The sequence below is a fragment of the Calonectris borealis genome, chromosome Z (assembly GCF_964195595.1).
Source record: "Calonectris borealis chromosome Z, bCalBor7.hap1.2, whole genome shotgun sequence".
NCBI lineage: Eukaryota > Metazoa > Chordata > Aves > Procellariiformes > Procellariidae > Calonectris > Calonectris borealis.
The window spans coordinates 56,050,999-56,075,179 of record NC_134352.1 but is presented as its reverse complement, the minus strand read 5'-3'; the positions used below and the strand labels follow the sequence as shown (position 1 = coordinate 56,075,179).

The 24,181-nt window shown below is 40.1% G+C and overlaps 1 protein-coding gene across 9 annotated transcripts; it reads left to right on the top strand.

Annotated features, from left to right (window-relative positions):
- Window positions 1-530: 530 nt before the first annotated feature.
- Window positions 531-13,751, top strand: LOC142075987 (programmed cell death 1 ligand 1-like). Of its 9 annotated transcripts, none has more exons than XM_075138229.1 (9): window positions 531-626; window positions 1,535-1,748; window positions 2,568-4,935; window positions 5,593-5,943; window positions 6,408-6,689; window positions 7,914-8,024; window positions 10,494-10,544; window positions 11,663-11,728; window positions 12,716-13,751. In XM_075138229.1, the coding sequence occupies exons 3-9, from the start codon at window positions 4,881-4,883 to the stop codon at window positions 12,736-12,738; spliced, it is 939 nt and encodes a 312-aa protein (XP_074994330.1). In that variant the 5' UTR covers window positions 531-626; window positions 1,535-1,748; window positions 2,568-4,880; the 3' UTR covers window positions 12,739-13,751. The 9 variants fall into 9 exon arrangements, with proteins under 9 accessions (XP_074994330.1, XP_074994337.1, XP_074994331.1 ...); XM_075138230.1 differs by lacking the exon at window positions 531-626 and adding an exon at window positions 776-950; XM_075138228.1 differs by lacking the exon at window positions 531-626 and having other exon boundaries at window positions 776-1,748; window positions 2,568-2,756; window positions 4,867-4,935.
- The last annotated feature ends 10,430 nt before the right edge of the window (window positions 13,752-24,181 follow it).

The window sequence follows — 24,181 nt, the reverse complement described above, 5'->3', positions numbered from 1 at the left end:
CTATTTAAATAAAGTTGCTTCTTTGTCTCTGGAGAAGCAGCACACAGCTCTTGGGCTTTGCGGCCATCCCGGATGCTGTGTTATCAGCCAGATGTCCAGTCCTTTGACACCGGTCTTCCTCCACCTAAGTAGACTTCATTATGCAAGCCATCCGTTTGGGGAGTGAAGGACATGATTTCACCATGAAACCGTGTTTCTTGTTAAAAAAGAAAGAAAACAAAAGCAAGCAGCCAGGCTGCCTGCGCTTCCGCCGGGACACGCTTTTCCCGAGAAGGAGGGCAGCGGTCGCCCTCCCGCTTTCGGTTTTGTTTCCCGGGAGGCCGTGGCCGCTCCGGCTGCGGCGCTGGGAAGAGCGGGGCTGGGGGCGCGGCGCCGGGGCTCTTCGGGCCGGCTCTCCGCCCAGGGCCGCAGCCGGGGGGAGTTCGCGGGGCAGCCTCCGCCCCCGCACCCGCCGCGGGGGGCGGCGGGGAAGGCGCGGGCCGGGGCCGGGGTTTAACGCAGCGGGTCCAACCGGGGAGGCGTGGGCGGGCTGAGGCGGGTCGGCCGCCGCCCCGCAGAGCCCCAGCGGCCGCCGCCGGGAGCAGCCGCCGAGGGAGGCGGCCCGCAGCGCCCCGAGGGCCCGCCAGGTAGGGGGGAGCCGGGCTGCGGTCGGCCGGGAGGGTCTCTGCCCACCGCCCCCCGGCTACGCTGTCTGCCAGGGCGGGAGCGGGTGTTTCTCCGCCCTCCGGCACCGCCCGCGCCCGGGGAGGGGGAGGCGGCGGGTCCCGGCGCTCGGCCCGGCGGGGGGCGCGGGGTGCCGGCAGCGGCTGCCCGGGCTGGCTCCGTCCGGCCGTGGCACGCGCAGCTGCCGCGGCCCCCCCGAGGCTGCTCCGGTCGTACGTCTTGCTGAGGAGTACCCAGTGACAGGCAAGGCTGAGGTACTTGTCTGGAAAATCTGTTGCAGAACAGAAGTAAAACAAACAAACGGACAAACAAAACCCCACCAACTGCCGTATATAACTATGCTGACAACCCTGAGTGTGTATGTATAGACGTGTGCTTATATATAGATGTGTTTGTGTGTGTGTGTATATATAAAGCAACAAAAAACCCCAAAACCCAAAAAACCCTGCCCTGGTCTTATATTTCCTACTAAATACTTACATGGAAAAAGCAACCCTGTGACCTCAAGGCAAGCAATGAAAAAGGGGAAACTAAATTCATGACATTGAAAGCTAGCTGCATCAATGGCTTCTCACAGTCAGTATTTCACAAATTTGTTTCAGTTTCTTTTTGTTGCACCTTTTTTTTCTGAGAAAATATCGTTAGACCTGTTTTTAAGCACAGAAGTAATCAGTGGAAATTAATCTTCATCAGTCTCACCTATTGCAGAAATCCACCCCCTCAACCTCCTAAGGTAGTTTCAGATTATTAGAACCTAAATGTTACATTCAGCTATTTCATATACCACTGTCTTCATGTTCCTTGCACACTTCAAGTAAAAAGGTTAACTCCTACCAGTTTTCTGTATTATGCAGTTTTGCTTCCATGACAGATACTGTGAGTGGGCTGTCAAGTGGAATGAAGAAAAATACTTCCTGAAAACTTTTAAGCAGACATTTCACAGTATTTTAACTCTTCTGAGAATCTCAACCCTTTTTTGAGATACGCAAAGATAACGTAAGTGGGTGAACTTACACTGAAGCATATGTTTAAAGTTGTATTTTGTGCTGTTGACCAGATTATCCCACTACTGTCGTCAAGTTAATGTGAGTACATCCTTTGGCTTCTAATACTTGGGTTTTTTTTCTGTATTCTTTAATGACTTCTAGAATCAAGAAAAAGCAGTGGTTTTTATTTTTTGCTAAGCTAATGCATAGGCTTAACAACTCTTCTTGTAGTACGCCATGGCAAGGCAAGGGGCCTTCATTTTGCTCTAATCTTGGGGAGAGAATATCTCTTCTTACCGGAGATGGGTAGGCAATTGTCTTCCCATTACTCCTACTTATGACCTTTGCAGGCATGAGTAAGTTGTGTAGAAATTTCCAGTTGTTGTTAACAGCTGTTTGGCACCGTTTGAGATTAATACTGTGGAGACCCTGGGTTTGTGAGATGGATGACTTCTTGCTACCGGTGTTCCAAGGACTGTTGCTCATATACAGCTTTGATCAGATGACATGTTTCTTAAAACGCCTGTGGCATTTTATGTACTAATTTTTCCAACATTTCTGACTCTGGTTACAGTGAACCACTGTTAGCAATAGAGAATTTTCCCTAGTGGGGAATTTTCCAATAATGGGGAAGTTTCCTAAAGTAGGTGGAGTTACATCACATTTAAGTTCTGTCACAAGAAGTCTTTGGGCAAACAGTTCTGTTTCTCCTCTCTTCTTCATTTGATTGTGAGGGAAACATACAGCAGCAATACTGAAGAGCATTTTGCACAGTGAATATCTTTTTGCTTTTATAAAACTGTGTTTGCCATAAATGTCAGAAGGTGGCAGGAGGAGAGAAGGGGCATTGTGGTAGATTCTGTAAGAAAAATCGTGAGAAGATTGCAGCTTTGGTAAAGACCTTTGATTGGCATCTAGGTCTCGAGCTGCTTCAGCTGATCCAGCCAGGGGATCCTTCTGCTCGGGGTGAACCAGGAGAAGGGTCTGCAATGGTTATTGCAGCGGGTTTTTTCACGCACATCTGGATTTGACCCGGACCTACTTTTTTTCTCTCTGAAAGTGAAAAATTGATTGCAACAGCAGACCTTATCAGTCTTGAGGAATTTTGTAAGTAATAGTCATACTTCTTTTGTGTGTGATAAGGCTTGTTTTCGTCTACAGTGGGAGAAAGCGAGAAAGCATGCAAATTAAAGTTCAGCAATTGCAGGATACAAGCACAGGTCTTAGAACCGTAAAAGCTTACTTGAGGTCATCCGTCTTCCAGGCGTTAATCAGAACACCTCTCCTGGAGTTCATACTGACATTCAGATTTCCTGACAAAAAAGTGGGTATGGGTTGCATACATGGATATGGGTATCTTTCCGTGATTGTAGTGCACGTGCTATTTGTTCTGAGCAGTTTCTCAGCTACAGCCTCTACTTTTAAAAAAGTAGAAAGTATTTTGGAGTTGAGTGTGCTACAACTCTGGTCATTCTGGCATGGGGAGCACAGAGAGGTGCACATCTGTACCCATCAGTCTCAGTGGCTTACTGTTCTGCAGGCTTGCCTCTAGAGTAAGCGTGATCGGAGTGCACTTGTGAGATTGGTATGCCTCTAGCTTGTTTGAGCAGCTTTACTCTGGAGATTAGTTGGTGCCCTGGACTGTTTGTTACTCAAGCAGTGGCATCATGATGGAGGCATTCTCAGGTGTGCACATCACCAGAAACTCTTAGGTACCCCCAGGATTAGGCAGCAGTTTGCTAGTGCTTTTAAGAACATCACTTGTGGCTAAGGAATGAATTGGGTACCTAACCACATTAAGAAGCCTGGGGTTTATTTACCAGTGAAACACGTCTTTCATCCTGAGGATCTTATGTGTGTTTTCCTGTCCCTGTTAGCAGAACATCCTTTTGTAGTTGCTCATGCCTGCCTAACAATGTATTCGATTAACTCCCTTTCTCAGCTCCATCTGTGTTGCCTTCTGCACACCCGCTATTGGGATCAGGCAGCAGCAATCTGAAGAAAAAAGTAGCCTGAATGAAATTCTTATGAGGACTCTAAGTCCCTTAAGCCAGAACGCTGTAAAGGTACATGTGTCTTACGATTCAGGACAATGTTGTTACTTTATTATCATCTTAAAGTTGACAACCAGAGAAAGAAGGACAAAACATCTTACCAAAAATTGTAAGAGTCACAGTCCAGGTAGAATTTTTTCAGTTAGGAAACGTGGGTATTACAGTTGCCTAATTTCTTACGCAAATGCTGAAACTACCACTAGAAAACAGTTGAAGGCAATCTTTCCTTATTTTTGTGGCTGTTTGGGTATCCAAAATGAGGACTTTATTTAGATAAAATTCTACAGTTCTCTGTACTCATGAAAGACTTCCATTACAGTGAGTCTGAATTTTTCTTGAGAGTAATTTGAAAAACGATGGCAGTGTTTGATACTAGTATTGCTCTGACTTAAAATACATACTTAGCAAATGCTGGTGTATGAAGGTTAAGTGTATGAATTGACGTTAATCGGTGTTTTATAATGTTACAGTGTGATGTAGGAGTATAAAAGCTATGTCAATAAAAAAAGGAAAAGCTTCTGACAGAAAATTGAAATAATTTACATGTTCAGAGGTAATGCAGCAGAAATTCAAGAAATTTGTTGGGTTTGTCACTGTTTACAAAGGTACTATTGTGTACATACTCATTAAGTGATTAATTACCTCATTGTGAATTCTGTTCACAATATATGTAACTTCATGAGCGCCGTTGTAAGTACTGTGGGACCAGTTGTTATAAAACAGGGTATGTTCACAGTATGTTAAAGTAAGGCAAAGAGGTGGGGAAGGACTAAGGTCTATTGCTGCCACTGAACGCGTATGGAAAAATCCTCCATTCTCCTCCTGGCAGGAGCAACACTCCCTGCTACAGTTTAGGGGAACAATTGGGTATTTGTGAGTATTTATTTACTAATTGACAGATAGCGATAAAGCATACATTCTGCCAAACCAAGGACAAATGTTTGAAGGAAATAAAATTAGATGTTCTTCGTGGACCCATGCAGGAAGCTTTCTGCCTGAGCATCTACTGTAGTTAAAGGTGCAATTTTGTCATGTTTTCGGCTAGAGTGGAATTCGGTGCCTTCTGTCCAGTTCTTTGTGTGAAGTGAAGACAAAGTGTATTTTACAGTGCAAGTTATAAAATGAGTGGATATTTATATTTATCTATTATTTTATCATTTTAGGTTCTATCTACATCATGGGAAAGCCTTTGCTTTTGTATATATTTTTACTCTACTGGCATTTCCTAAATGGTAAGAAGCTGAGTCATAAGAAGCAGTAGAACTGTTTAAGTATATTTCCTTTCCATGTATAAGCGCAGAAATTCATCAGTTTTCCTTCAGGTGCTAGCGTTTGGGGTTTTTTCCTTAATGTTTTAAATAAAAAGGGTCTTAGCATGTTTTTACATTAAACTAGATATGTGTGCTTAATATGTGTGCTTTGATACGGGGCCAGGTCGAAATCCCTGTCGGTGTTTCAGCCGTAGACACCATTTCAGGCAAGATACCGTTCGCATTGAACAAAAAGCTTTCTTGGCACTGTCAAATCTGGGAATTGTCATGTATTCTTTAACATTGTGTGTAAAAACAATTGACATTTATGTAAACAGAACATTCCCATCCGAGGCACTAACAATTGCCTGTTACCGTGGCAGTGTTCTGAAAGCAACAGCTGAGGGGCTGTGCACACACGTTTGCCTATTTTTAGTGCAGCATCACACTGCATGTGTGCACAAAGCAGGTGTTTGCAGGTATAAATAGCCCAGTTTGTCCCAAACTTGGGGAAGTGCATGCAAAAATGTTTAACTTTTCTGAACAGGGCAGATACTTTTGGTCCTTAAAATGTCCTATGTATATGGTAAGACCTGACTTCGAAGATTAGGCTTATAATTGGAAAATTTTGTCTTTCAGCTTTATTCACGGTTGAAGCTCCCCAGTCACTCTACACTGTGGAACATGGGGACAATGTGACCATGGAATGCACGTTTCCAGTGAATGGGAAATTAAAGTTTAGAGATTTAAGTGTCAGCTGGGAAAAGAATGATGAGTTAAAGCAGGTTTACTCACTTCTCAAAGGAGAGGAAGACTTTGAAAATCAGCACAGTGACTTTAAGGGAAGAATAAGATTGCTGAAAGAAAATCTGAACTTGGGACAGTCTCTCCTTCAGATCACTGATGTGAAGCTCAGAGATGCAGGGTTTTACCGCTGTCTTATTGGCTACGGGGGAGCTGACTACAAGACAATCAATCTGAAAGTTAAGGGTGAGAATGCTGCTGCAGGAGATTCAGTGCTGTCTGATACTGTTCAAAGATTTCAGAGGAGTCCCTGAAGTAAGACATGTCTGGTTTAACATTTAAAGAAACCTCTCCAGAGACAGGATCCACCTCATGGCCATTGCACAGCTGTATAACCTTGTGTCTCTGTCTGGGTTGAATCCATGTTCTGTCCTTTATTTCCCATAATGATATATGAGGAGTGGTGTTGTAAAAACCATTTAGACAGGACAAAGGCCACAAAGCTAATGCAATTTTCTGAAGAGCGTAAAAAATGTAATAAATCCTGTACCTCCAGTTTCTATGGAGAGACACAATAGTGATATTTACTTTTCCTGTCAAGAGTATTATTTACAAAATCCAAGCTGATGTACAGAAACTTGGAAAAGGTGTCTTCCTAATATATGCTCTTCTAGCTTCTTACTAGTAATCATTTTCTTCCACTTGTTTAGCTCCTTATAGAACTATAACCCAAGGAGTGGTGAGCACAGGAGACAACAAATGGAAGTTGACATGTCAGTCAGAAGGATACCCACAAGCTGAAGTGATATGGCAAAACAGAGAATGTGAAGATTTGACTGATAAGGCAAACACAAGTTATGAAACTGGAAGTGATCAGCTGTATCGTGTGACAAGCACCCTTACAATCAAAACTAGGATTGATGAGATCTTTTACTGTATATTCTGGAATAAAGAGCTGCAAGAAAATACATCTGCCATTTTACACATAGCAGGTAACATTTCAAGGTACTATGTCATTTTGTCCCAGTTGAATCAGCCATGATTTGTTTCTCTTTCTTACCTAATTTTGAAAAGGCTAAAAAGAAATACCTGTGTTGTTAAGTTTTGCTATTAGTGTACACTTCCACCATACTAACATGTTCATCATGCATGTGTAGATGGAATTCAAGGATAGGAATTTTGCATGACCTGCAGTTATGAGAAGATTGAGTCTGAGTATTAAAAAAATTTCCATTATCTGAAAAGCATATAACTCTGAGCCTAGAAATGAAACCCTCCCATACAAATTAAACACACCTTCCAAGAATGTTCTGTTTTGCTGATGAAAACTGTCAAATAAATTTGGACAATATGATCTTTTCTTGCCACTACAGCCTTTGCTTTGAGCATATTTAAATTTAGCAAATTGTACACAGATTTTTTTTTCTCATAAAGTCTGAATTGAAGGAAGGTGCATGAATGGAGAAGACCAATACCATTTCTCATTAGACCTTTTAACTGGGCACCACCCCTACTGCTTTTGCTTTTGGTTACTCTTTTAATTTCCGCATTGTACCCTGGTATGTTTGCACAAGCTTTCAACCAGACTGGAGACCTGATCCAACTCAAAAATAATATTTCTGTTTATGAGACTGTTACTTGGTCAGGTCATTTCTCTGGTCCTGTTCACCACGCAGTTTTAAAAACGCCTGTGCTGGCACACTTTTTGGGACTGACAAGAGGAGGAAAGAGGCAGCTGAGAGTGAGGAAGCCAAGTCATCCTGTCAACGAGTGGTGAGCGGGCAAGTTTGGTTTTAACAAGAAATGCCCCTGGGATTCAGGGAGGCCACTTATCCTTTGCGTTCAGAGCTTTACCAGATGAAAGGGACTCTGTTTTCTTTCTCAATCAGCTCTTTTCTGTAGTCCTGATTGGAAACTAAGCTAGATGTAACACTTTGTACCTTGGTGACAAGCAGGATTTGTGACAGGAAGCAAAGGCACTATCATGTGGAATGCAGGAAGCAAAGATAAATATGAATACGTTCTATTTTTTTTTCCTTTATTGGGATAACGAGATATGGTGAAGGGGCTCCATCAGCACCTGACCTTAGACACAATCTAAAATGCTGTTATCATGTCTGAACTGCTCATAGCAAAAATAATGTGGTGAAAATGAAAGAAAAAGGGAGAAGTTATGCAATTATGCAATGTCTTTCCCCCATTTGTTTTTCTCAAAGATTCAGCTGATGGAGTTCTGTGGACTGAGAGCAGACGCTTTGTTGGAGCAATTCTCATTGTGACTGCTTTCTTTGGATCAGTGCTTCTATTTATGCTCTGCATAAGAAAAGGTATTCAAATTATTTATTTTAGTGTATCTCAGTTATTATCAGTCTGTTCTGTTAATTCATTCTCACAGAGGTGGAAGTCTGTCTTAGATCTGTCATCCTGAAACCACTATATTTTTTACCACATTGTTTCTTTCTTTCTCTTTACTTGACGTAGTTAAATACTGGCAAGTTAACAAAGTGGAACAGGTTGTCAGTCCCTTGCAAACCACTTACCCATGCATCTCTGTTAATTTTTCTTATAGGTAACAGCGTAAAGCAGGAAGATTAGTGTCTAATCTATTCAAACATCAAAGCACAGCTTATGCACCTACTGGAAATGGAAGTTTCTAATTCTGTGTCCTCTCTTTTGATTGGGGACCAGAATACTCCAGGGCACTGGAGGTTTTTTAGGGTTTTTTTTTCCTGCATTTTCTGAAAAATTTCACTGAACTGTGAGCACATGTTTTTTAAGTGATCTAATTGTTATGAATTCTACATATATCTTTATTCTGGTTAAAACACTATAAAAATGGTGGACTGCATATGAAGTGATATGTGCAAGGCTTTGAGTCTGAAAGATTTTTTTTCACAACAGGGAATATTCCCACTGTGGCTTCATACCACTTGATTCATTTCCTTGTTAAGTTTTGAGCTTTTTCAGTTCACTTCACTGACTTGAATCGGACATTTTCAGCATCATGGTATGCTGAAGAGCTAAATCATTGGGGGTAATTTGTTTTCACTTGCTAGCTAACCAAAGAAAAAACTCGGAGAAATAATTTTTAGGGTATCTAAGCATGAAAAGAATTGGTTTGCCTCCAAATTAAAGAAAAAATGTTTGAAACCTTTGTGTTGCTTAACCTGAAATAAGTACTGTTACATTTTTTTCTTTGTTTGGTTGTTTGTGGGGTTTTTTGTTGTTGGTTTGTGTTTTGTTTTTTTTTTTTTCTTGGAGAGAAGGTAGGTGTGTTTGAGGATTTTATATTCAGGTGTATTTTTCACTCTTCATTTTAACAGTTACAATAAAGTCATGCAGATCTCAGAACACCCATAGGACTAATTTGGAAATGTCGAAAGGAAAGTGTTTTTGCTGAACGTTCTGGTTTTGGCCAGAACTCTTCCTCTGTATAACAAATTTTTGGATTTTTTCCAAATAACTTTTTGAATTTTTTTTTTTGTCAAGTTGTCTGCAGAGAAGAAGGACAAGAGGCATGGAAGCTGATACAGTACTCTTAGCATTATAATATCATACTGGCATGACTCTGTAAATTATTACCAGAAATCCTCCAAAAACCTGAACAAGATAGTTGACTAAATGCTCCTGTCGAAATTCTTGAATTTTATAGGAGATGTAAATGTGTGTAGCTAGCATGAAACTCACCTGGAACTAATGCAAAGGCTAGTTGTACTGCCTTTTCAAGTGGTATCTCAAAAGCTTCCACACTAAGAGAGGTGTACTTTCTGAGGTGGTATAACAGAACTGTTGGTTTTCCTGTCTGCCAGCTCTCTTTTCCACAGTGGAAAGCATAAACAGCCCTAATTTCTGTCTGGAAATTACACAAAACCATCTATAAGCAAACTCTACACTGAGCGTTCGCGTTCAAGTTCCATAAAATAAAAACAAGATAGAAATAAATGTGGATATTCAGTGTTTTGCATTGGTCAAATTCAGAATTTTGCAATTCATCTCCTGCATTGGTGCTATGGAAACATGTCCTGGGAGAAGTGTTCGTTAACAGGCTTGCAGGTGATGCTAACAGGCTGCAGAAGGCCTGTAGATAACCCTGCCTGTATAAGAATATACTTGTCCTTAGAACGCGATAGGAATAGGAGCAGAATATGAAAGTGGAAGAAGGGACAGCAAAATCCTTGACTTCTCAGAAGATTCCCATCTGGGGATTTCAGTGAAGGTCAGAAGTTCCCTAGGCTGCTTGAGTAATACTTACTGTTTGTGTGTATACATGGTAATGTATATACATGTCATGACGTATGTGATTATCATGATTATGTTACATATGTGTGCGTGTGTCATAAACTACAAGTTGATTCAGAAGCTAAAGTAGTAGCAACAGGTTTTTCTTTTAAAACCCAAGCTGTCATAGATGACCAGACAAGTGATTCCTTCAGAATGGAACCTCCCTGGAATATGGGCTTTTTTCCCCTCAAAAAGCACTGAGAAGGTGATTCCCTTCTTGTTCCCTGTTGCCCAATATGTTCAAATTCTGGGTGAAAATATACAATGGAAATCAAGTATTTTTCAGTATCAATGGAGGTCTGGCTTAGGAATGAGGAAAGGAAATTGGAAAGGAAACTGACAGACTGGGGCCACTGGAGAATATATTTTAAAGTCTTTGAAGAAATGGAGTGTTTTGAGAACCAGTGATTACACTTTGCTAAGTGTGCCCTTCCCACCAGTGTGCTTAAGCCCCCATTAGATCTAAAGTAAGTATTTTGTTTTCTTTTTGATTTTTCTCTCTTGTTTTCTTTCAGCTAGAGCAAATAAGGACAACAGAACACCTGTGGCTAGTTCATCAATAGCAAGTATGTACATATGGCATAAATCTAGCTCAGTGTGATCAGGCCTTGGAACAGGCTGCCCAGGGAAGTGGTTGAGTCACCATCCCTGGAAGTATTTAAAAGATGTGTAGATGAGGCGCTTAGGGACATGGTGTAGTGGGCATGGTGGTGTTGGGTTGACGGTTGGACTTGATGATCTTAGAGGTCTTTTCCAACCTTAATTATTCTACGATTCTATGATTCTTGTGGAAATAATTGCTTGAGAATTTACTTTATAACAGTGACAACCAAATGCAGATTTACATTCAACTTTCATTTTGCTTTCTACTTCTCATTTATGTAACAACTATAAATTACAATTGAAGAGTGACATTTCGTTACTATGTCAGCTTCTTGAAAGGAAAACGTGAAAGAAAAGCATACTTGTTCCAGGAGCAGACATAGTCCTGATATGCATGAGAAAAGGACAGAGTGGTGCTGTGTTTTGGAAAGTCTGTGGTAGGATGGGATGTGCTCCCTGGAACATATGCCTCAGAATGGCAGCACATCCTGGTACGCAGACTCTATGCTGCAATTTGAGCCATGTTGGCATGATCCTGTGTTTTCTCCAGTATTATAGCGTGCATTTGAGGGTCTTTGTCACAATATTGAGGACAGAGGAGAAATATAGGAATAAACTTTAACTTCCCTAACAGTTTCTTTTTCCTCCTGTTGAGATACTGATGCTATTTGCTATGAGCAAAGCTGAGTGAATGGCCAGTACCACCATGACAGAAATGGAGGAAAGAGTGGAGAGGGTTAATATTTACAGTGGGAGAGAAGAGATTAAAATCCTTTAGCTTCTTCTCATGGTGGCTCATGGTGGTTTTTTTTTAATTTCTTGTATGGTTTTATTTGGAGACACTTCAGATGAAACTGCTGTGTGATAGTTAGTTCATACTGGCAGTTGGGGTTTTTCCGAAGAAAACCTTTCTTGAGAATACTTGCCCAAAATGGACACAACATTTGGTATTAATCTCTTCTCGCGATCTGCATTTAAGTCACATAGTTCCTGGATGGCCAGCTTTTAACAAAGATTTATCACTATATGAAAAGTTTAAGCTATGCTGACTGTTATCTGTATGTATGTCGTTTGTTTAAAGAGCTGTCAAAAGATAAGGATACACATGACTGCACAGATGCTTCTTTTGAAGATGAAGAGCTGAAATGTAAGTATAAATGATAAAGGGAAAAATAGTAGCAAATTGCACATAGCAAAAATCATCCGTGATAATCAGAGCCTTGATTCATCGCTGGTTTATTTAGTCCCTTGTTTCAACAGACAGAGCCTTCAAGAGAAGTACAGCCTCCCATTCTCTGTCTTACAAACTCACCATCATAACTCATTGTGTACTGGGAGTTATATAAAATAATTAACGTGGTTTTAAAAATAAAAAGAAAAGCCATGCAAAGGAAAATGCGATGTGGAGATAAAAAACAACCTAAATTAGTCTTTTCTCTAGCTCACACTTTTGCTACAGAAACAGTTGTGCCAGCACAACTGAAGGAGTGGTGATGGCAATGGATAGGGAGACCTTAACCCATCACGGCCACTCAAGCAAGTCTCAAGCCATGAGATTCTGTCTCAGCAAAGCGAGAAAATAAATGATCAAATCTCTGAAATCTCTGAAACATACTGTGGTATGGAACAGAAGGGTGAAGTTACTGAGTTTTTCTTTCACGGTCTCGCTGACTTCTAAAGCACTTATATTCATTACATCCCAAATCCCCACCCCCCCGCTACTGGTATAAATGTAAACAAAGGTAAGCCTGCTGGTCCTGCAGGTATAGATCTCCAAGTCAAGGAGTTAGGGCCTGGGTATATGCTGCGAGGGATACCGACAGATAGAGCACTGAATGTATTTGAAAGAAGATTTTAAAAGAATGGGGGATCTAAGCCACAGCAATTTCACTGTTTTTGCTAAAGAGCATTTCCCACCAGTGTGTTTGAACTACCACTTTATTTCCTCTCATGATCATATTCTTTTTCTGTTTGACCTTTTAATTAATTTAATTTTAGATCTTTAATTTTGACAATGAAGGAAATTTTTTTGGTACCTCCAAACTCTAGGAAAGAGCCCCAAAACCATGAAATGTTCTGTGACTTTATCATTTTGTAATTTGATAACTTTTTCCTATAATTATTCCTTTTACAGATATGCAAATTGAGAAGACCTAGAGAAAGCAGGGGAAGCTTTTTTCCTCTGTGGTGAAGATTTGACAGCTCAGATGTTCTGTGTTCTGTCTATTAAGGGGGATATTAATTTTTTGTTTTTATTCTGTGATGGCAATCTTCTTCCATATCGTTGTAACTCAGAAAAAACTGCAGTGAAGTTAATAGAATTATTATAGCATAAGAAGTCCTTGGATTCAGGCTTCTTTATATGTGACGAGCTATGGAGGTATTTATTTAAATATCTAGGTTTCTGCTTTCTCAAGTTTATGCACTTTCAAAAACACATTTAATTAAAAATATCTTTAAGGTAAAGCACTTTAGGTCTATGACCATCATGAATTTCATATCTAGTTCTTGAATAGGCCATCTTCTGGGCTTGCTTTCTTTATTTATTTTTTTTTTCCCACCTGGGCTCTCGGTTCCCTGCAGAGATTTTATTTTCCAGCTTTTAAAGAATTTTTTCAATACTTTGATCCTTATAAAAGTAAGGGTGCAACAAGATGCTATACAGACAGGGCATTTTCTGTCCTTACTGTAGATCTTAAAATGACAGATACTCACAGCTAAGCCTGAAATAGATACTGTAACCCTCTTGGCAACTATGGTAAATTATTAGATAATACTGAACTTCTTGATCTCTTTCTCTGAAAAGTGCTTTGGGAATTTAATTTCTGTATCATATAGCTGGTTAATGAGCACTACTTGGTTACTGCTCATTACTCTTCTGATTTACCATTTGGGGATAATGCAACTCTTTGGACATTCAGGAAGAACAGCTCTTGATTTGGACTGCCTTTTTGTTCATCTTGGGAATAGAAGAAAGAGAACCTTCTCACCTCTAGGACATGAAATACATTCTCATGTGATTACTTAAGAAATGCTGAGGGAACAAGCTCCTGGATTCCATTTCTTAGGCTATTGCTTTGTTATTTTGCTAGGTGCATAGCTTTTTTTTTTTCCGGTCACACACAGATGAAAAATATTTATTACAATGCTATTCACAATTATATTTTTTTTCATAAAATATGTTTTGTTTTTCTTGTGTTTTTTCCTGCTCTCTTTGACTTGTCAATAAGTAGTGTTAGCAGTACTTGTGTTTTTTTCTGGGAAAATCAGGTATCTAAGATTCAGGTGTAGAATAGTGTCTACACCCATGTCATCCCTCTAATGGCTCTCACAAAGAAGAGACGGGAGATCTGGAATCTCATTGGACTCAGTTTTTTTTTTTCAGTTTAAAATAAATGAGTCTGTTGTGCAGTCCTAAGGATGTGAATGCAGCCCTTAGCCCAGGGCTTCACTGCTGGCAGTATTTGATCTAGCTACTGTAAAGTTGTGTTTAATACATCTTAGCAAGCTGCCCTATATAGTAGGATAGAGAAATGCGTCTTTTAACCATAAAGGAGATGATAGACCTCAGTTAAGTAAAATAGTTACTATAAAGTGATTTCCTTAATTCATTTCAGAGCTGCATTTCTGAAATTCATTTCTGATACTGATTTTTGCTGTTTGATTCTTCAAGGATGCTATGTGAACTTGAACATTCCCTCCTGCTTCCCAACATGCTTTTTGAGGCCACAGTCCAGGTGTCACTGAAGGCGATGGCCAATTTTTAATTATTCCTGCAGTGCAAGAATGGCTTTGGAAATATTAGGGCCATTTGTAGAAAAAGCACTGAGTGTCCTCAAGACACAAATGTAGTTTCATATCACCACATAAATAATTCCCCTTCCAGACAACCTCTTCATTTTCTACTTCCTCTTTGAGAATGCAACAACTGTTTGTATATTAAAGTAAAAGTGAAAAGGCTACTCCTTTTAGTTACTATCAGCCTTCGCAAGGCAGTGCTGTTAGTGCGTGCTTAGTATCATGGAACCGACGTTGGTGTCTTTATCAAGCTCCACCGGATGACAGGAACTGTTACATTTATCTTTTCCCAGCAGGAGAAAAGGTAAATTACTGTTGACAATGCTGTATATCAGATGAGTAAGATAATGAAGTGAGGGGATATAAATATATTTTTAAATACTGTAGCTCAACCCTACCGTCCATAATGCCAGTGTTTGAATTCCTGAGTGGATGATAGGAAGCTTGAAATTTTGCTGCTTCATTAGAAAAGTGGGATGTGTGGTGGATAACAGATGATAAAGTTAAAAGAACTGTCCTCTGTAAATAAGCTCTGCTTTATATTTATTTGACATCCAAACCAGAACTTGTCTAATCTAATTTTAGTAATTTTACAAATTAAGCTTTTAGGATAAGCGAAGTCTCTCTGCTTCATTTTTATGAATACAGGGAGACAGGCCCACATGCTCATCCTCCAGTGCCATGAGTTGTTTTGGCACAATTACTTTCCATTTGTGACAGAGGGAGAATACACACCTGACTGAAAATGCGACACATTTAGGTCATGAGAACTAGGTGAGAGGAAATCCTTCCTATCCTAACATAAAAAAATGTAGTAAACCACCATATTTGTAATAATATTTTTTCCTTCAGTTAACACTTTTTGCGCGCTACTTCAGTGGTTTTGGATATCTGGCAAATGAAATCCAGCAGTAAGCTAGAGCAGACTCAGCTTCAGTAAGCTGCATTTTGCTTCCTAATGGCCAAGCATTGTTAGATGCCCAAAAGTGCTCAGAAAAGCCTGGTTCATGTGCACAAGCTAAATTGGCTTATTGGTATTTGAGTTCAGGAGTTGTTAATTTGAAAAACGTAATTATGAACCAGTCGGATGGCCTGTTTTGTGATGTGGCATTAAATTTTGTAGCATATGAATGCTATTACTAGTAGTAAGAATTACACTAAAGAATAACGAATAATAAGAAAAATAGAATCATTGCTATTGACCTGCAGGATGTGCATGGAGGAGCATGCAGGATGTGTGTCCCTTTTCCCTTTTGGCCAAAAAAGTAACTTTAACGTCCTTGAGTGACAGGTACCAATGGTGCATCTTCCAAGCATGAGCTGACCAGCAAAATGGCAGAGATGTTAACAGTGGAACTTCTGCTTTTGCAGATGTTAACAGAGGGACTTCTGGTTTTGCAGCATCTTCTCCCCCATTCTCTGTCACCCTCTCCATGTTTCTCTGGTCCTGCAATCTAGGTGACTGTCCCAGCCAAGTCCCTGCCAGGTACTGCTGGGTTGATGAGATGCCCAAGGCAGGTCACTGAGTCTTGGGCAATTGCACTGAGCTTTCTGTCTCCCTGTCCCAAAACAGGAACACATGAAGAAAACCTATTGTAGCCAGAGCTGGCTCAGAATGAGTAGAAGATGGTGATGGTGACTGTGAAGTAACTTTGGGGTACTTTTTCTGTCAGGTGGGAAGAGAACAAGGAACACTTTTGTTTTCCTTCCAGAAGAAGTCTCAATACCTGCAGGGAAACTAGACACCTAGACGCACGGGAGGTAGAGATTCCTCACAAACAAGGGAGGAAGTTGTGGATGGGGTAGGCAAGCAAAGGGCTAATCAGAAGAGAGGGAACATAGCAATCAACAAAACAAGGCTTCCCTGAGGACTTTATGCAGGTGGAGAGTCTCCCTTGGCAGGACACTGGTATTCTGCAAAGGCATTTGCTAGGAATCATCATGACTCCAGCTGGAACATCAATCTTTTACAATGTCTCTGGCAGAGGGTTATCTCCTGCCTTTCCCACCTCAAAATGCCTATGGGCTCTGCATGACTTGTACATCATTCATATTTTTCTGCCTTTTTCTTTATTTTACCATTAATAAATCCTTTAAAAAATGTTATTAATTGCAATGCGTGTTTGCATAAATATTTTTCCCTTATCATGAAAGGCCACAAAGCTAACAAGGCCTTTAAGAGTTGGTGGCAGGTGGAGGGTGAAGAAGGAGTTAAGAGAAACAGTAGGCATAAGCGTCAGTCAGGAAGAAGTGCCTTAGGAAGATCAATTCCCCAACTCTCACATACTTACAAAAAGAGCACAGATCCCAGTTTGCTGCCATCTTTTCTCCTTTGCTTTTACTGAAAGTGTTAGGACATCAGGCAAACTTGATTTAATTGTAAACCATAGATCAAGCTCAACTCTGGCCCTATGGGCTTTTCTCTCTCCTTCACGTGTCCAATCATCCAAACCATTGACTTCTGACAGCTGCCAAAGGGGTCACTGGAGTTTTTCTGGAAAAAGGTCAGGCTACCAGGAATTACTTTATGTGATAGGGCTGTATGGGGTAAGTTTACTGAGAAAAAGAAAAGTAGTATAACACTGGTTTTGTTGAGGTGGATTGCTCTGCACCAGGAGAATGATTTCACGGTCTGAGTCAGACCGGAACTGTGAGGCAGGCAATCATCATATATCGTCCCAAACCAGCCAGGATTCATGGGACTAAAGCCACAACCATTATTTCTGTGGAGCTGGAGCACAATTCTCCCAAGTGATGAAACGAACAAACTGGAGACAAAATGGTATGTGTGTCACACCTGTAGCACCAATGCATCTGAGAAACCTGGGAAGAGACCACTGTATCCTCTTTTATGTCTCCCACTCATGATGTGGTCATAAATTAAAAGATAGAGTGATGAATTGCAGTATGGAAGTAAATAGTACCTAGTAACAGTAAAATGCACAGAGACATCCATTGATGTTTAATAGAATAGAACACTTTATGTTGGTAAGGAGCTCTGGCAGTCACCTGTCCAACCTTCCACTCAAAGCAGGGCCAACTTAAATCCAATTGCCCAGGCTTTGTCCTGTCAAGTTTGGTATATTTGCAATGGTGGAGATTCACAGCCTTGCTGGGCAACAGTGTTTGACTACCCTCATTGCGATTTTTTTTTTTTTAAATAATAATATGTATATAGATGAAAATGAACAGGAAATGTGTTCTGTAAATGTTAGGTAATCTCTCGAGGAATTCTTGTAAAATTAATCTGATGAAAATTAAGGAAATATAACTTGGTAGTTTCATGAATGCAGGACAGTCCTAGTAAATGCAAGTTCAGATGCCAAGGCTGTATACTGCTCTAAATTGATATAAATCCAGCAAAAAATTATGGGTGTAATTAAAAGCAGAATTTGAGCATATAAATTTTACAGAATGCTTTGAATAAACTTGTTTGGATGCACATTCTCAGCAATGCAGAGCACTGAACTCAGAGTACATTCAGCATGAAACATCAAAATGAAACTGGAACTGCTCACAAATTCCAAAGAAACTTGGTGGTTCCCTTTTAACACAGTCAGTTGTTTTGCGATCTAAAGCCTGAATAAGATCAGCCTGCAAGCTGTGCTATCGGTGCATGTCTCAAACTGATTATGAGAGTTGGATAGTTTCTGCTATCATGCAAATAGGATAGAGCTACTTCGTAGAACTTTGAAAATCTTAGCTGTTACATGAACCTGATTCTTCCAATGACTGCATAAAGATCTGATGTGAGTATAATGCTGCTAAAATGCAAATCTATATTTACTGTATTTCTGGCTGATGGATTGCAGATTTTTTTCCTATATTCTTAATATTCACTTATTAAGTTTATTTTCAAACGATTTGTAGGGAGTGGACTGTGATTCTGAACCAGAGATTAGATAAGTCCCAGATCCTAAAACACAGGTCCATATAACTTCAAAGTTTGAGAAGCTGAATCTGTCTTGCAACTCAATCTTCTCTCATAGGCAAAGGCAAAGGAGTGGTGCTATTGAGCCTCTTCAGCTTATGCATTGGGCTGTTGTTATTTGTAAATCTTTCATTCTGAATTTTGGGGAAGAGTTCTAAGGAGAAAGAAAATCTGTATATATTTGTATCTATATGTTCCTGCTTACTTCCTTCTGGTTGTTATTAAACCCCTACTTGCAGATGGTAGGTTGTTTTGATTGTACAGAAAGTCTGGAGACTTTCACGTTCTGCATTCCCAGCAGGAGCACAGGCTAGGAAGAGGAGAATTTCTTGTGCTTCTCTGAAAAGTCTTTCTTTCTGCAGAAGCTGGAGATATGAAAGAAAATTTGCATGTATCACGCCAAAATGTTAGCCTGTATTGTTCAGTGCTGCTGCTAAGAGCTGAAAGGCATGTGTTCTCTAGAATACCAAGCTGCATTTTAAATGGAGGTAATGACATTTTCTGTAATAAAATTTCAACCCAATCTTATCCTAACATCTATGGCAAAAAAAAATTTTTTCGAGGTTGTATTAGAATTATTGTATTTGACGTTGAACAAAAAAAGTGACAGTGAAAAAGATACAACAGGTGACAGTTAAACAATGCAGGGAAAGTGAAAATTCACAGCAAGGCTGAACAAAGAAGGAAGTGAGAAATTGTATCTCTTCACCTGAAAGCCGAAGTGAGACAGAGAGCAGACTGAAACGATACAAATAGGCTGTCACAGGTGATGTGAACATCAGATATAAAGCAATGGACCCAACAGTAGATTGGCTGCATACTGAGGTGGACAACAAGGGACCGTAATAAGGGTGCAACAGCAGAGAAGGAACAGCAGGTGAGAGGGTGTGTGGGTGAGGTGGGTTGGAGAGAATAAGGGCACAAGACTATGTCCACAAGACATACTGAGACAGGCCTGAGACATGGACTTTGAACAAATGTTAATATGCATTGCTAGTTTTTTTATGAAATTCCTGAAATGGAAACAAAGTACTTTCTTCCTGATGGTGAGGTATAGAACAGACGTAGTTTGTATCAGGACCTAATGCTGCTTTTTTTGTTGTTTATTTTCTGCCCTAGGATTTTTAAACTTTTTTTTTTTAAACTTTTTTTCTTTTTAAACTGGATCCTTGACTGAAAGGAAAATCAGTTTAGTCATTCCATGAGGAGGTTGAAAAGGTTGGGTCTCTTTGCACACCTGAGGGTGTTGTAAGGAAGCTTTTGAAACCACAAGATGCACAAAAGACAAAGGAGTTTCAGTAACAGAGAAAGACAAAGAAAGCAAACAGTGATTCGGACCCCTCAATCTTTTGCAGTATACATACATGTATGAGAAGATAGCCTGATTTCCAATAAAATGAGCATAAAACTCAGTTTCATGCAGGAAGATCTGAACTACATCAAAATAAACTAGCCTAGGCATGACAAGCAGTACAGTCACATCAGCCTGGTATTTCTCTGATGCTTTCTTTTGGCCAAAAGGAGCCAAGTAGGATGCCATGTTAACACAACTTGATTGCATCTGGTATTCAGATCAGTTTGTCTTTCTGGGTATTGCATTGTGCTTTGTGCAGGCACTACCTTTGCAGTACAAAAATACAAAGGCCGTAGAAGGAGAGGGAATAGGAAAAGAGTGGTCTGAGCAGATCTCTGTAATGTTACAGAGTGTGTCAGCAGCAGAGCAAAAATGTTGAATGTAGGAATCAACAAATCAATAGCAAGATTGCTGTTTCAAATCTATAACAAAGTCCATCAGCTCAGGATTCCTCACCAGTCTTTCAGATCACCTGCAATATCTTGTTTGCTAAAGTGCACTTGACTGTTCGAGTGGAGGTGGACACAGGCCACCTGGCCAGCGTGGTGAACTTACCGTCCTCCTCCCAGCTCCCAGCCGTGGAGTGCAATGTCCCCGCTTTCTTCCAGGAACTTCGTAAGAACACTTGTGTTATACCTCCTGAAACCGAGCATGACCGTAAGTGTTGTCAGTGTACTGACTTGGTCTGCAGGGAAATACAATACAAACAAGGGTTTGTCTACAATACCTATTTAACTTTAAAAGGACCAAGTACCTTTTCCTCAGTCCTTTAATCCTTTAATCTTTCAGACCGAAGTCTGAGCAATTATTGTGAACTTCTATGTATGTTTGATTTATGCTTTAAACCTGGAGAAGAGCTGGTGTGCATGGAAGCTTCTTTAGATTTTCTAACAGTTCTGATTATTCTAGTGGAAGACACGCTCTTCGTCTACAAAACTCTCCTTGCTTACTGCTGCTAAGTGTCATTATGTAAATGCTAAATGTGTTTACTGTTCTTAATCATCCATTTGCTGGAATACAAATATTTTAATAGCTGAAATGATGTTTCCAGGAAAGGGTTATGCGTGATTTGTTAGACTATAAGGTCCCTGAATCAGTGACTGTGCCTCTGGTTGTGTTCGTTTAGCTGACAGCATAAAGAAAATTCATCCTGCATAGGATCCATTTTTATTCTTGTGTTGGCAGCAATCATAGAATCATAAAATGGTTTGGGTTGGAAGGGACGTTTAAAGGTCATCTAGTCCAACCCCCCTGCAGTGAGCAGGGACAATCATAGCAAGGCTACTAACCAAAGGTGGTGCCAGACCGTCTTGTACTAAGGTCTTATACTAAGATGCTCCTTTTATCTAAGAAAAGTGCTATGATCTTTCAGGTACACGGATGAAAGCAATAGAATTGAATTCACAGTTCACATTATTCAGATGTGGGTTTCAATCTTTATTACTAAGGAGCAGATTGCAAAATATTCTGTGATTTCCATGTTCCTTTGCTTACAAAGCTTCTTGCAAACTCTTAAATATTGTCAACATTGTGGGAGTTGTCACTAACTGAGGTCAAATCAGTCCCAACACTTCTGACCAGACTGGTGCCAACCTCTCTTGACAACTCACTGTGGTTCACAACCACAGTGTTCCCTGAAAATAAGATCCAGTAGACATAACAATAAACACACGCCAAAGAGATTTATACAAAGCACAGCTACTTAAAAGAAGTACCCAGCTTTTGCTCAAGAGCTCCATAGTTTAAGCGTATAGCAGAATTTGATGTTCTCCTTTTGCCACCACTGTGACCTCCTGAGACCATCCTTATAACATACAGCTCTGTTAGGACAAGCACCTCTTCACTTCTGTCTGTAGAGTTGAATGAAGTCTATACTTCATGTTGAAAATTGAATAATATGTTGAAAACAATATTGTAGCCTAGAGCATACAGCCTGTGCAGTTTGAAATGGGAATGTCAAGTCTAAATTTTCTGAAGGAACAAGAAACAACTTTCTCACTCCTTACCAGGAGAGTTTTGGGCAACCACTTGAGCTTTTATGTGAACTTGTGCATTCCATTGGCCCAAAATTACTTTTTTTTTGGAGATGAGTGTTATAAACCCTGTGGATATGTGAGCTGGGGCCAGGACTGAAGTCATAGACATGATCAACTGAATCAAAAGGAGGAAAACTATACACAGTGTCATTTTGATCTTTGGTGGAATTTTAGTGATTTATTATCATTGCCCTCTGGATTTCACTCAACATTCACTAAGAAAACTTACCAGAATATGTTCCTTTTGGGCCAAAGAGAATAAAGTATGGGTTTCAACTTAGTACTTTCAGTAAAATAAAAAAGCTGTATAAAGAGAGAAGATTATATTCCTCCCTTCTTCCACTCATATTGTCATGCCTTTGTTTTCATTGTTCCCATTCAAATTTTCAGTCTTGGGCCCTACATCCTCATTGGAACTACTACAACTCATAAAAAGCCATGATGGTTTTTACATGTCTGATGCTATGGTTTTCATCACCTGAATCCTCAAAGGTTTATTCAGCTTCATTTTCATAATCACACAGCACTGTGTGAAAACTTGCTTTTTCTTCTGCAGGTTGGTCTGGGAAATTCTTTTACTGACATGATCCAAATTGCTGTTGAAATGTCATGCGACTTCCTCATGTTCTCAGATGTGGATTTCAATTCCTGACTTTGCTGCCAGAACCACTAAGTGCTGATTTTTATGGTGCAGTGTTCCTTTGTTTTATCCCTATGAAGTTGTAACAGGCAGATGATGATGGCCTTTTGCTTAAAGGAAAAAAAAGACAGTGCTGTGCACAAACTTGTTAGGATTGTACATGGACTACTGCATAGCAGGGCATGGCATATGTTTTACAAAAGATAAGGAGAAAATGAGGTCTATTCTGTCACAGCATGAATGGTTGGTACCGCAAGCTCATCACCTTCCAGATTCTGGTGCAGACCTTTATGGAAATGTGTCAGGATGCCTGGCAGAGCCACATGATTAAGTTGCATGGGCAGATTGCACTGAGGTTGTGTGACAAGTTGCTGTCCACTGGGATGAGAGGAAATGGCCTCAAGTTGCGCGAGGGGAGGTTTAGATTGGTCACTAGGAAAAATTTCTTTATTGAAAGAGTGGTCAAGCCTTGGAACAGGCTGCCCAGGGAAGTGGTTGAGTCACCATCCCTGGAAGTATTTAAAAGACGTGTAGATGAGGCACTTAGGGATATGGTTTAGTGGGCATGGTGGTGTTGGGCTGACGGTTGGATTCGATTATCTTAGAGGTCTTTTCCAACCTTAATGATTCTATGATTCTACGATTCTATGATTCTAAGATCATGGAAATAAAGAATGATGGCTTCCAATACAGATCCTTGCTGATAGTTCCTTGATCCTTCTAATACAGATTCTTGCTGAACCCCACAAGCATTCCATGAATGCTTTCAGCATAAGAAGCGAAAATGTTTCCCTGTTTGAGTTCTTCTACTTATTTATGGTATGTGTCATGTTCTTCTCACACTAATCCATATGGTCAGGCAAGATTTGCTCTTATTTGATATTTAATAATTATGATTGCTATCTGCTGGGGCTTTGATTATGTATCCCCTTATTTTTGTTCTATCCTTTTACTCTCAGTAATATGTATATTTTAAAAAGTCCCATCCCCTATGTTAAGCAAGATACATGCTCTGCATTCTCAATGTACCATGAGCTATAAAAAGAGAGCAGATCACCTCAAATGTCCCACATGGGGCTAAACCAGGGATCTAAACATTGATGTGAAATACTGTTCCATTCTTCGTTCTGTTCTTCCCTTTATGTCCACCTGCTTCTAGGTAGGCTGTGTGGAGAAGTGAGCATAGCAGGAGATTGAGGACAGTAAATTTCTTTATAGTATTAACTGTGAAACACTGTGGTGGCTTCATAATGACTGAAATTTAACCGGGCTGTCAGGGCAGTACAGAATCTTTGTTTCTGCATCCAAGAAATGGAGATACTGACGCTGATACTGTTTATTAGCTCCTTTCTCATACAGCTAAAATAATTACAATTTATCACACATTAAGTAGTGGCATCTCTGTCAGTCCTCTGATAAAGGTAATTAGCTCTCATTTACATGTAATAAGTCTGCTTACTGTAGTTTGCATATCCACCTTTATGGTAACATCAAAAGATTATGGACATCAAAAGATTAAGGTCTAAATTTCCAGGAGAAGTCCTCTAATTTTGGCTGCTAACTTTGATAAAGCTTGAGCCTAACTTTTTGAGGTACTGAGAGCTCAAAGGTGGAAGCAATGAGAAAAATGCAGCACCTGAGAAAATCAGAGCCAGGATGGTTCAAGCTGAGCCACAAATGAATGGGGAAGTAAAATTAAAAATCCTCTCCATTAAGTCTAGCTCTGGGGAAGGCTAAAATTGCTCCTTCTCTTCTTTACTTCCTTATGCTTATTTCTGGATCTCCTTCACTTATTTTTCAGATTATGCTATACGTTAGCATGCTTTACTCAAAGTAATTCT

What these genes read in the sequence shown, in the direction of transcription:
- LOC142075987 (XM_075138236.1), top strand. Translation starts at nt 4,881, where the DNA reads ATGGGAAAGCCTTTGCTTTTGTATATATTTTTACTCTACTGGCATTTC. An exon ending in AATCAATCTGAAAGTTAAGG is followed by an intron (nt 5,944 to 6,407) that starts GTGAGAATGCTG and finishes CCACTTGTTTAG; the next exon opens with CTCCTTATAGAACTATAACC. An exon ending in TGAAGATGAAGAGCTGAAAT is followed by an intron (nt 11,729 to 12,715) that starts GTAAGTATAAAT and finishes TTCCTTTTACAG; the next exon opens with ATATGCAAATTGAGAAGACC.